At 47.2% G+C, this 12,396-nt stretch overlaps 1 protein-coding gene across 1 annotated transcript in view; it reads left to right on the top strand.

The window, feature by feature from the left end:
• LOC139764461 (uncharacterized) overlaps positions 1 to 11,076 on the top strand; it is a 151,254-nt gene extending 140,178 nt beyond the window's left edge. Inside the window, exon 2 of the mRNA XM_071691014.1 lies at positions 9,977 to 11,076. Within this exon, the coding sequence (XP_071547115.1) occupies positions 10,242 to 10,865 (624 nt within the window). The 5' untranslated portion in view covers positions 9,977 to 10,241 and the 3' untranslated portion in view covers positions 10,866 to 11,076. The remainder of the gene's footprint in view (positions 1 to 9,976) is intronic.
• The last annotated feature ends 1,320 nt before the right edge of the window (positions 11,077 to 12,396 follow it).

The raw sequence follows: 12,396 nt of genomic DNA, 5'->3' as shown, positions 1-12,396 counted from the left end.
GTGAAGAACTCCTCTGCCAGTCTCCCTGCCGGAGGGGGAAAGTGCTCCGGGCACAGTGGCAGCGCGATCTCTCGTTCGTCAGGATTGCTCGACTTGAATGCCATATTTCTTCACTGCCGGGTTGGCCAGCTTCGTCGGTGTCCATGAGAGATGAGCCTCTTGCCTCTCCTCCCCAACCCCCTTACCCCTCAGACGAAGCCTGTGGGGCGAGACCCACCTCTCCCTGGCTCTTGGGTCTCCCAAAGACTCCTCTGTTAACCTTCACGAGTGAGAGTGTAACTTTTTGAGTGACTTGTGTATCATGCGTAACTTCTCCATGTGATGCGCAAGAATATTCTAACGCATCGGATTTTAAGAACTGATAGATGTTTTGAGGTCAGGTTATACGTGTGGGTGGACACAGGTCAGGCTATACGTGTGGGTGGACACAGGTCAGGCTATACGTGTGGGTGGACACAGGTCAGGCTATACGTGTGGGTGGACACAGGTCAGGCTATACGTGTGGGTGGACACAGGTCAGTCCTTGTGTTATTGGACAATGATGTTATAAGTAAATTACATATAAGTAGAATACAGAAGTTATAAGATACATGCCTTCAACAGGAGAGGATCTGTACAGAGCAATATTATCAGGAAGTAGCCGGGAAGTATCATAAGTATTTAATGTTCTTTAGTCCTGCTCAGCATTGTCATATAATTCTATGATGACCCTTAATGGAATGTGTATGTCACCAAAGAACATGATATTTTCTTAAAACATTGGACAATGTCATCAGGGCGTTGACATAGACCACAGTGTGTGTTTTCCATGAGAGGGAGGTGATCTAGACCACAGTGTGTGTTTCCCATGAGAGGGAGGTGATCTAGACCACAGTGTGTGTTTCCCATGAGAGGGAGGTGATCTAGACCACAGTTTGTGTTTCCCATAAGAGGGAGGTGATCTAGACCACAGTTTGTGTTTCCCATGAGAGGGAGGTGATCGTGCCCTTCTGTAAAAGTTACAGAATACAAAAAGTGATTTAGGATTATTGACGTAACTGTATATATGAATGTTGGCCTCCTCTTTCAAGAAAAGGGATCAGATTCGATCACATATTGATTCCAGTCAATAAATCAGTCGACAAGAATCGCATACTCTCCGTTCACGCCATTTCTTCACAGTATCAACTTTGTACAAACTGAAATATAAAATTTTGTTGACGGAGTCTACAAGGTTATGAAAAAGGTTTACAGATACAATCGATGAAGTCATGAAAAGGATTTACAGGTACAGTTTGCAGTACCATGAAAGAGGTTTACATTTACGGTCCACATGACCAGAGATAGTTTACAGATACAGCATACAAGAGAAGTGAAAGTTTACAGATACAGTCGCCACGACCGATGATGGTTTACAGGCACAGTCTACAAAGCCAGTGACAGTTTACACATGCAGTCTAGAGGACCAGTGACAGTTTTAACAGCTGTTGGTATACAAGTAACAATCTTCATATCTGGGCAGAATAGAGCCTTTAAGAGCAGGAAAAAAGTATTATAAGGAAGGACAGAGCAGAGCTTATAACATCAGGAAAAAAGTATCATAAGCAATCGGCAATACGATCGACAGAGTTTACATACAGAGGACACGAAACCATTGAGAAAGGTTTACATCAGTGTCCCCGAAGCCTCGCCATCTCCTCCCTCTCTGTGTGTGTGGACGCACCCGTGGAATCGTTACGGACTGTTGTACAAGAACAACGCGTAACACAAAGGAGGCCTTTCTCTCAGCGTTACGCCCCCATCTCCAGACGTCTCGCGTTATTTGTGTTGTCACAAGCAGCCAGGGAAGCTGAGGAACCTCTGAGTGATATGCGAAAAAAAAGAAAAAAAAAAACACGATGGATGGACAGCCACGGACAAAAGTCGTGGAACACGCTCGAAGTCCCGGTACGCGCGCTTGGGTGAAGTTGTATGAAGCTGGCTTTTGTGTCTCTCTGACTTGAGAGAGAGAAAGAGAGAGAACTCGTTACTGTTTCGTTCATTGTACCGCTTGGTTGAAGCTGTAACGAGCAGTCTGTGTTCTTGGATTGTTCAGAGAGAGAGAGAGAGAGAGAGAGGACTCGTTACTGCTTCGTTCATTGTACAGCTTGGTTGAAGTTGTAAGGAGCAGTCTGTGTTCTTGGACTGTTAGAGAGAGAGAGAGAGAGAGAGAGAGAGAGAGAGAGAGAGAGAGAGAGAGAGAGAGAGCGAGCACCTTGGTACACCTTCGTTAGTGCTACTCTTGGTCGAACCTGTATGAAACCCTCTGTCTCTTTTGTTTGTGTCGAAAGAGAGGATCTGGTACGGTTTCGTTCACTGGAACGATGGGTCGAAGCAGTATCGAATTCCCCTCAGTGTCTCTATAGTACATAATACATGGACTTTGTACAGGCTCCCGCCAAGCGCGCACTGATCGAAGCCGTACCGAACCCCCTCTCGTGTGTGTCTCAGAGTGTTGAAGAAGAGGGTTCGGTATACAGCTTCGAGCAGGCGTGTTGGATGACTATTTTCTAGCCACGACTGCCTCACGACAACCTAAGACATGAAGACCTCATCCTCGAGTCGAACGTAATGAGAAGTTATAAACCCCAAACTCTGGAGGTGACAGGGAGGGCAGTCGGTCATCAGACTCGGTGAGACAAATGAACATCGCGAGGGATTACGTCTTGCGTAGTCGTGTTTACTAAGAGAGAATCGCAACCTTTGATATTAAGACACATCGTAAGACCCCGAACTCTGGAGCTGACAGGGAGGGCAGTCGGTCATCAGACTCCGTGAAAAAAATGAACATCGCGAGGGATTACGTCTTGCGTAGTCGTGTTTACTTAGAGAATCGAAACGTTTGATATTAAGACACATCGTAAGGAATTGCGTCAGTCAAGGTTTCCCACCGACAAAGTATCGCTACTTTTCCTACTTCCTTTTTCTAAACTCTTGTGTCGTCTTGACGCCAAATGAGTCTTGGTCTCGTCAATCAACCGAGGAAGTGATGCGAGAGGACTCTCCATTCAGGACGCACCGCTTCGTACAGACCAGAGTCTCCGAGGCAATCATGGCAGGAAGGTATACCACCAAGAGAATATCACGAATCTCAAAGAAACATTTTTATAGACGAGTATACTAAAGAATAACACTTTCGTTTTCTATAATGTATATGTATTTTTTTTTCATACTATTCGCCATTTCCCGCGTTAGCGAGGTAGCGTTAAGAACAGAGGACTGGGCCTTTGAGGGAATGTCCTCACCTGGCTCCCTTCTCTGTTCCTTCTTTTGGAAAATTAACAATATATATATATATATATATATATATATATATATATATATATATATATATATATTTCTTTTTTTTTTTATACTTTGTCGCTGTCTCCCGCGTTTGCGAGGTAGCGCAAGGAAACAGACGAAAGAAATGGCCCAACCCCCCCCATATACACGTATATACATACGTCCACACACGCAAATATACATACCTACACAGCTTTCCATGGTTTACCCCAGACGCTTCACATGCCTTGATTCAATCCACTGACAGCACGTCAACCCCGGTATACCACATCGCTCCAATTCACTCTATTCCTTGCCCTCCTTTCACCCTCCTGCATGTTCAGGCCCCGATCACACAAAATCTTTTTCACTCCATCTTTCCACCTCCAATTTGGTCTCCCTCTTCTCCTTGCTCCCTCCACCTCCGACACATATATCCTCTTGGTCAATCTTTCCTCACTCATCCTCTCCATGTGCCCAAACCACTTCAAAACACCCTCTTCTGCTCTCTCAACCACGCTCTTTTTATTTCCACACAACTCTCTTACCCTTACGTTACTCACTCGATCAAACCACCTCACACCACACATTGTCCTCAAACATCTCATTTCCAGCACATCCATCCTCCTGCGCACAACTCTATCCATAGCCCACGCCTCGCAACCATACAACATTGTTGGAAGCACTATTCCTTCAAACATACCCATTTTTGCTTTCCGAGATAATGTTCTCGACTTCCACACATTCCACACATTGGATCGATGTGGTATACCGGGGTTGACGTGCTGTCAGTGGATTGAATCAGGGCATGTGAAGCGTCTGGGGTAAACCATGGAAAGTTGTGTGGGGCCTGGATGTGGAAAGGGAGCTGTGGTTTCGGGCATTATTGCGTGGCAGCTAGAGACTGAGTGTGAATGAATGGGGCCTTTGTTGTCTTTTCCTAGTGCTACCTCGCACACATGAGGGGGAAGGTATTCCATGTGTGGCGAGGTGGCGATGGGAGTGAATGGGGGCAGACAGTGTGAATTGTGTGCATGGGTATATATGTATGTGTCTGTATGTATATATATGTGTGCATTGAGATGTATAGGTATGTATATTTGCGTGTGTGGACGTGTGTGTGTATACATTGTGCATGGGGGTGGGTTGGGCCAGTTCTTTCGTCTGTTTCCTTGCGCTACCTCGCAAACGCGGAAGACAGCGACAAAGCAAAATAAATAAATAATAAAATAAATAAGTAAATATATATATATATATATATATATATATATATATATATATATATATATATATATATGTGTGTGTGTGTGTGTGTGTATATGGTTGCGAGGCGTGGGCTATGGATAGAGTTGTGCGCAGGAGGGTGGATGTGCTGGAAATGAGATGTTTGAGGACAATATGTGGTGTAAGGTGGTTTGATCGAGTAAGTAATGTAAGGGTAAGAGAGATGTGTGGAAATAAAAAGAGCGTGGTTGAGAGAGCAGAAGAAGGTGTTTTGAAATGGTTTGGTCACATGGAGAGAATGAGTGAGGAAAGATTGACCAAGAGGATATATGTGTCGGAGGTTGGAGGGAACGAGGAGAAGTGGGAGACCAAATTGGAGGTGGAAAGATGGAGTGAAAAAGATTTTGAGTGATCGGGGCCTGAACATGCAGGAGGGTGAAAGGCGGGCAAGGAATAGAGTGAATTGGATCGATGTGGTATACCGGGGTCGACGCGCTGTCAATGGATTGAATCAGGGCATGTGAAGCGTCTGGGGTAAACCATGGAAAGTTCTGTGGGGCCTGGATGTGGAAAGGGAGCTGTGGTTTCGGGCATTATTACATGACAGCTAGAGACTGAGTGTGAACGAATGTGGCCTTTGTTGTCTTTTCCTAGTGCTACCTCGCACACATGAGGGGGGAGGGGGATGTTATTCCATGTGTGGCGAGGTGGCGATGGGTATAAATAAGGGCAGACAGTATGAATTATGTACATGTGTATATATGTATATGTCTGTGTGTGTATATATATATGTGTACATTGAGATGTATAGGTATGTATATTTGCGTGTGTGGACGTGTATGTATATACATGTGTATGTGGGTGGGTTGGGCCATTTCTTTCGTCTGTTTCCTTGCGCTACCTCGCAAACGCGGGAGACAGCGACAAAGTAAAATAAATAAGATAAATAAATAAATAAAATATATATATATATATATATATATATATATATATATATATATATATATATATATTTATTTATTCCTATGAGTCCACGAGGAAAATGAAACACGAAAAGTTCACAAGTGCACTTTCGTGTAATAGTCACATCATCAGGGGAGACACAAGAGAGAAACATAACAGTCAGCCAATACACGCGCAAAATTGTGATCCTTTCCAATATATATATATATATATATATATATATATATATATATATATATATATATATATATTTTTTTTTTTTTTTTTTTTCATAATATTCGCTATTTCCCGCGATAGCGAGGTAGCGTTAAGAACAGAGGACTAGGCCTTTGAGGGAATATCCTCACCTGGACCTCTTCTCTTCACCATCACCACCCACCCCACTCCTGTCCATACAGCACCGCTCACACCCCCAGACACGCTTTCAACCACACGGACGCAAACATTTAAAGCATACCCTCACATCCTTACCACAAACATCCAGCGAACAGCAGTGGAAAACACTCGGTCCCGCTCTTCACACACTTCACACACTGCCGGCATCACACGCTAACCCACCGAAGTACTCGTGCTACTTCGAGCACACACCGCGCACACGTAGCCTTCATGCAAGAACCTTGGCTGAACATCCATGTCAGCTCCTCTCACCTTTCTACCACATCACAACCCAAAGACGAGGCAAACAACCAAGGATAAAGAAGACACACGTGACGCTCGTTCACCACGTCATCAAACGTTCACAGACACCACTCACGTAATACACCACAGAGAGTGACAGCGTCTTTAAGATATGGTTCTTAGAAATCAAAACTACATTGTAATAACGACACATCGCCCCCCCTACATATGTCCTCTCAAATACTGTCCACAGCTGCAGAACCTGACCAACACACTTGTCACCACTGTGGATATTAACACTACCCAGCATCACGCATGGCCCAACACTAGCACCCCAGAATCCCATAAGCCAACCTCAACTTTTCCTACAATCTCAGCCAGTGCAAGCAGCTAGCCAGACTCCCAGTACACTATCCCCGGCTGCCGGCCTTGCCAGACATTACATTGTGCACGTCACTAATACACGCAAGGACCGCTTGGAGAACGCCACTCGAACTTGCTCATTCTCATAACACTGCTTGCGGCCCGCTCAACCTACACATCCACCACAGAGACTTACGCGAGCTACGTAAAGCAGATTGGCCAGTCTTCTCGTAGTGCATAGACTGCAACCTCCAAAGATTCACAGCAGACAAATTCCAATCCTCATGTAGTGCTATCTCCCAGTACTGTGCCACTCCCAGTACTGTGCCACCTCCCAGTACTGTGCCACCTCCCAGTACTGTGCTATCCTCCAGTACTGTGCCATCTCCCAGTACTGTGCCACCTCCCAGTACTGTGCTATCCTCCAGTACTGTGCCATCTCCCAGTACTGTGCCACCTCCTAGTACTGTGCCACCTCCCAGTACTGTGCTATCCTCCAGTACTGTGCCACCTCCCAGTACTGTGCCACCTCCCAGTACTGTGCCACCTCCTAGTACTGTGCCACCTCCCAGTACTGTGCTATCCTCCAGTACTGTGCCACCTCCCAGTACTGTGCCACCTCCTAGTACTGTGCCACCTCCCAGTACTGTGCTATCCTCCAGTACTGTGCCACTCCCAGTACTGTGCCACCTCCCAGTACTGTGCCACCTCCCAGTACTGTGCTATCCTCCAGTACTGTGCCACCCCCCAGTACTGTGCCACCTCCCAGTACTGTGCCACCTCCCAGTACTGTGCCACCTCCCAGTACTGTGCCATCTCCCAGTACTGTGCCACCTCCCAGTACTGTGCCACCTCCCAGTACTGTGCCACCTCCCAGTACTGTGCCATCTCCCAGTACTGTGCCACCTCCCAGTACTGTGCCACCTCCCAGTACTGTGCCACCTCCCAGTACTGTGCCACCTCCCAGTACTGTGCCACCTCCCAGTACTGTGCCACCTCCCAGTACTGTGCCATCTCCCAGTACTGTGCCACCTCCCAGTACTGTGCCACCTCCCAGTACTGTGCCACCTCCCAGTACTGTGCTGTCTCCCAGTACTGTGCCACCTCCCAGTACTGTGCCACCTCCCAGTACTGTGCCACCTCCCAGTACTATGCTATTTCCCAGTGTCATCTCCCAGTACTATGATGTCTGCCAGTATTCTATCTCCCAGCACCAAGCCATCTCTCACGTCATTATCATCACCCTCCAAGCCAGCAAACACTGTAAGGACGTATAAACGAATGTACCCCAACATCTGGCCACAAGTACCTGACTGAAGACAAAGAGGAGAGTGAGTGTTCACACGCACAACCATACATCATCAACAGAGATCATTGAGCCAATCCAGACACCACACTCACTCTCTCGCTGCAGAGCTTGAAGAAAACGGGCACTCCTGCCTGAACACACTTGACCACACTCGTGGCAAAAGAAAAATCCATATGTCGTGATAGTGTCCAAGCCTCCACTCGTGGAGCACCTCAACCATACACCAAATAGATCCCTGCTCTCAGACACCAACCAACCACGACCCGTGAACAGGATGGTCACGCAAACTGACCGACTGAACCCGTTCTGACCCAGCTGGCGACCCGCCCAGTTCCTCACTCCAGCACACATTCGTAATGACACTAAAACTTCAACACTTTCACTGCACAAGGCTTCCAAAACCCTGCCCCCAGAATACATAGAAGTTTTCCCCTTACAGAGTATCTCTATATCATAGATTACTGAGGAAACACATCCCCCCCACCTCTTACCACAGTTGTATAATTTCCTATCAATTGGTGTGGGAGGATGTTATGGGGACGTGGTATGGGAATGGAGGTGTCTGTATGACGGAACGGACCAACATTATGTATTTGGTCTTTTTTTATGTTAGCTGAGACGACACGGGCAGCTGAACCCTTCAAGCCACCTAACTCCTTCTCTCCTCCTACAGCCCCGTATCACTTGTCCTGAGTCTTGAAACTCTGAAAAAGCTGATCCACAACATAAGCAAACTCTCCCACTCTCTCCTACACATCATGGCTTTAGAGTCCACTTGTCCTCCTGCTACCACACCATAAATAACATCGAACACATCCAAAGTTGGATGGCTCGAGCCAACCACAACCCCACCATCCGCTGAGTATTAGTGGCAACCAGATATGAAGAAAGCATTCGAATCTGTCCACTGACTCGTCCTCACGCAATAGACATATGCCACCACCTTCCACAACATTGATAAGAATATGGTTAGCGAACTCACAAAGACTTCACATTTCAAGTCCTCCAGCTCTGCAGTGGAGTTCACAATTGAGCACTTCTCTCTCCAACCCTCTTCAGTAACTCCATACGTGACCTTCATTCACTTTTTGCATCCTACAGTGTAAAATATCCTCATATATGCAGACGATCCTACAGACACATCCCGGCACCCTGACACTACGCAAACAAAAGTGAATATGCAACATTACGTCACACAGCTACGACGCTTACTCCCGCGGAACTAAATGTCTATCTTCACAGAAGTACTTCACTCACCCAGGAAACCTCAGACAGACATGAACTCAACATGCACCTTCCCGCCAGCTTGGTGGACAGTCACTATTTCAACAAAATTCAAGTTATTTTCGGTGACTCAAACAACATACGCTCATGTCGTATAGCAGACGAGATATGCATGAAGACTTGGCTAATTCAGACAGCATACAAATATTTTTGTATGTTGTCTGCATTAACCATGTCTTGAGGTATTCTATTACATTCATCCACGACTCTTACACAATAAATATTCGTCTCTTTTTTTTGACAAGTTTAATGCTAAATTTCATGTTATGTCTTCTGGTTGTTGTCTCTACATTTATCGAAGAACTGTTCACTGTCCACATCATCATCATTGTTACAAAAACTTCAAGGTTGCCACCAGGTCACCCTTCACTCTTCTCTCTTCTGAGCTGGACAAATTTGCCTTCAGCATTTCCCCATAACTTGGCTTTCTTAAGACTTGTCCCATCTTTGTTGCTTCCCTCTGGACCTTTCCTGTTATTTTTTTTTGTGTTTCTTTGATTTAACCAAACTTGAGTAGCATAATCTAGTTTTCGTCTTGTGGGTGATGTGAACTGGTCGATTGATGATTCATGTCCATGAACTGGAATGCCATTTTAATGTCTGTTCGCAGATAGTTGGTGTCAAACGCTCTCTTAAGGTGGGACTTTAGTAACAGGTTAAGGACAATATCGACTTCCAAGTCTTTATAACACGCAAATCCCTGCAGCTTGTTCACTGCTAGGTGGTAATCGTGTCGAGGCTTTCCGATGTGATCTTTCCTCATTACTTTATATTACTCAGGCTGAAGTTCATCAGTTATGTATCGGACCAACTTTGGAGTTTGTCATGGTCCCCTTGCAAAGCGATGCAGTCCACCTTAAGTTATGTTTGATCATATGTCTCATACCTATATGGTTATATGTCGTTATATATATTCATTCCTTGTCTTTCCAGGTCACTATGGTTTTCGACCAGGGGTAAAGATACTTCGTGATGTCTCGTATGGCCAGAATGCAGTAATCTGTGTTTGGTGAGATGTGTAGAGCGCCACCCTCTGCAGTCAGTAGGGCGTGAGGGCCACCCTCTGCAGTCAGTAGGGCGTGAGGGCCACCCTCTGCAGTCAGTAGGGCGTGAGGAGACGGGTCGCCCTCGTGCAAGACACCAGCTGTAGCTTGAGGACGCGTGACGAGGAGGGCCGTGTGCTGCCTGGTGAAGCACCATGCCGCGGGAATTCCAGCACCCCTTCCACAAGATGCCATGGCTGCTGGAGGAGGACTACGACTCGCTAGACGACCTGGAGTTCATAGACGGGCGTATGTACGTGCAGGGGGAACGTGTCCTGCCGCTCTGGGCGGACGATGACGACGAAGCCCACCGCTCCCACAGGCGTTCCTACAACGACATCAGCGATGCGGACGAATGTGCTGAGGTGGTTGCGCCCCTCATCGACCCCCGACGGGCGGTGCTTCTCCCGGGCTACACCTACGACCACCTGCCTGTCTGGCAGCGGCCTGACCCTCCCCAGTACGTCAACGGTGCCTCCAGGACATCCGACGTCAAGAAGGAGAAGTATGACGTCCCAAAGATAGTCGAAACTCAAAGCCCCACAGACTCTGACGCGGCGCTCGGCGAGGATGACGGAGCCAAGCCCATCCCAGAACGGTCCAAATCCCGAGCTCGCAAATCCTTCGACTCCCTGCGACGCTCGTCCACTCTCACCAGGATCAACGAACTCCTGCAGCGCGCTCGGTCGGAGGTTCTCGAGGGCGAGGATGCCATGAACGCCCGAAACCGCATACGACACCTGCTTCGGAACTCTCATCCAGACGACACACAAAGGTAAGTGCTGATGCCGCCGATCCTAGATCGTTCGTCCTTCTCAATCACTGACACGAGAAGCAGATCCAGATGACGCAAGGCCCTGAAGTACATCAGGACCAACTGTAACGAAAAGGTAAGGCAAGTGTATTCTTTATATTATAAAACGGGGCCCTATCTGTCAGAGTGTCCGTCTGCACACACGCTGAGGAGGTCTCTAGATGTTCCACAACTAACCGTCACATTGTTTCCAAATGATTCCATTTTCTTGGCAGCACAGAAATTCTTGGCTGATTGGGTGATGTATTTTCAGTAAAACGCATTACTGTTGAGCGGGAACATTGTGCAGGCAATAAGCGAAGTACGAAGAGGGACAGTTGTGTGAGTGAGTGGTTGTCTTACCACCGAACAATGCATTTCCGCCGTTCAGGTCGTGGTAGCCAGGGAGGGAGGGAAGGGTGTTGGTGGTGGAGGGTGTGGTGGCCAGAGAATGTGGTGGTGATGAATAAGGTTGTAATAAAGTGGGAGGGTTCTGTGATGTTGAGCAAGGGTGTAATGACCAGCAGGGGAGGGCGTGGAGGTGGTGGTGAGAAAGTATATGGTAGGAGGAGAAGAAGGGAGTGCTGATGATGAGGGAGTGTGTTGACCAGATAGGTAGGGTTAATGGTAAAGGTGTTCTGGTAAAGGTGTTGATGGTCGATGTAGCAGCTCTTCGCAGGAGCGAATGGACGAGAGCCTTGAGGGTCCAGATCTGCTAGATTATATGACTGCGCGAACTCGGGCGCAGACGTACTACCCCTGGATGATGAGATCGACTTATTGAAAGAACAGTTTATTGAAGTAACATCTTACTGAAGGTACGACTTGCTGAAGTACCATTTTACTGAAGGTATGACTTGCTGAAGTACCATCTTACTGAAGGTATGACTTGCTGAAGTACCATCTTACTGAAGGTACGACTTGCTGAAGTACCATCTTACTGAATGTACGACTTGCTGAAGTACCATTTTACTGAAGGTATGACTTGCTGAAGTACCATCGTACTGAAGGTATAATTTGCTGAAGTACCATCTTACTGAATGTACGACTTGCTGAAGTACCATTTTACTGAAGGTACGACTTGCTGAAGTACCATCTTACTGAATGTACGACTTGCTGAAGTAACATTTTACTGAAGGTACGGGCCTTGAACGCGACGTTACGACCCTTGACCACGACGGTACGACCCTTGAACGTGACGGTACGGGCCTTGAACGCGACGTTACGACCCTTGACCACGACGGTACGACCCTTGAACGTGACGGTACGGGCCTTGAACGCGACGTTACGACCCTTGACCACGACGGTACGACCCTTGACCACGACGGTACGACCCTTGAGCACGATGGTACTGTCCTTTAGCACGACGTTGTGAACCTTGAGCACGACGGTACGACCCTTGAACGTGACGGTACGGGCCTTGACCATGACGGTACGACCCTTGAGCACGATGGTACTGTCCTTTAGCACGACGTTGTGAACCTTGACCACGACGGTACGACCCTTGAACGTGACGG

Source organism: Panulirus ornatus, chromosome 50 (assembly GCF_036320965.1).
Source record: "Panulirus ornatus isolate Po-2019 chromosome 50, ASM3632096v1, whole genome shotgun sequence".
NCBI classification, from domain to species: Eukaryota; Metazoa; Arthropoda; class Malacostraca; order Decapoda; family Palinuridae; genus Panulirus; species Panulirus ornatus.
The sequence above is the reverse complement of the archived record's forward strand: the minus strand, read 5'-3'. Positions and strand labels throughout refer to the sequence as shown.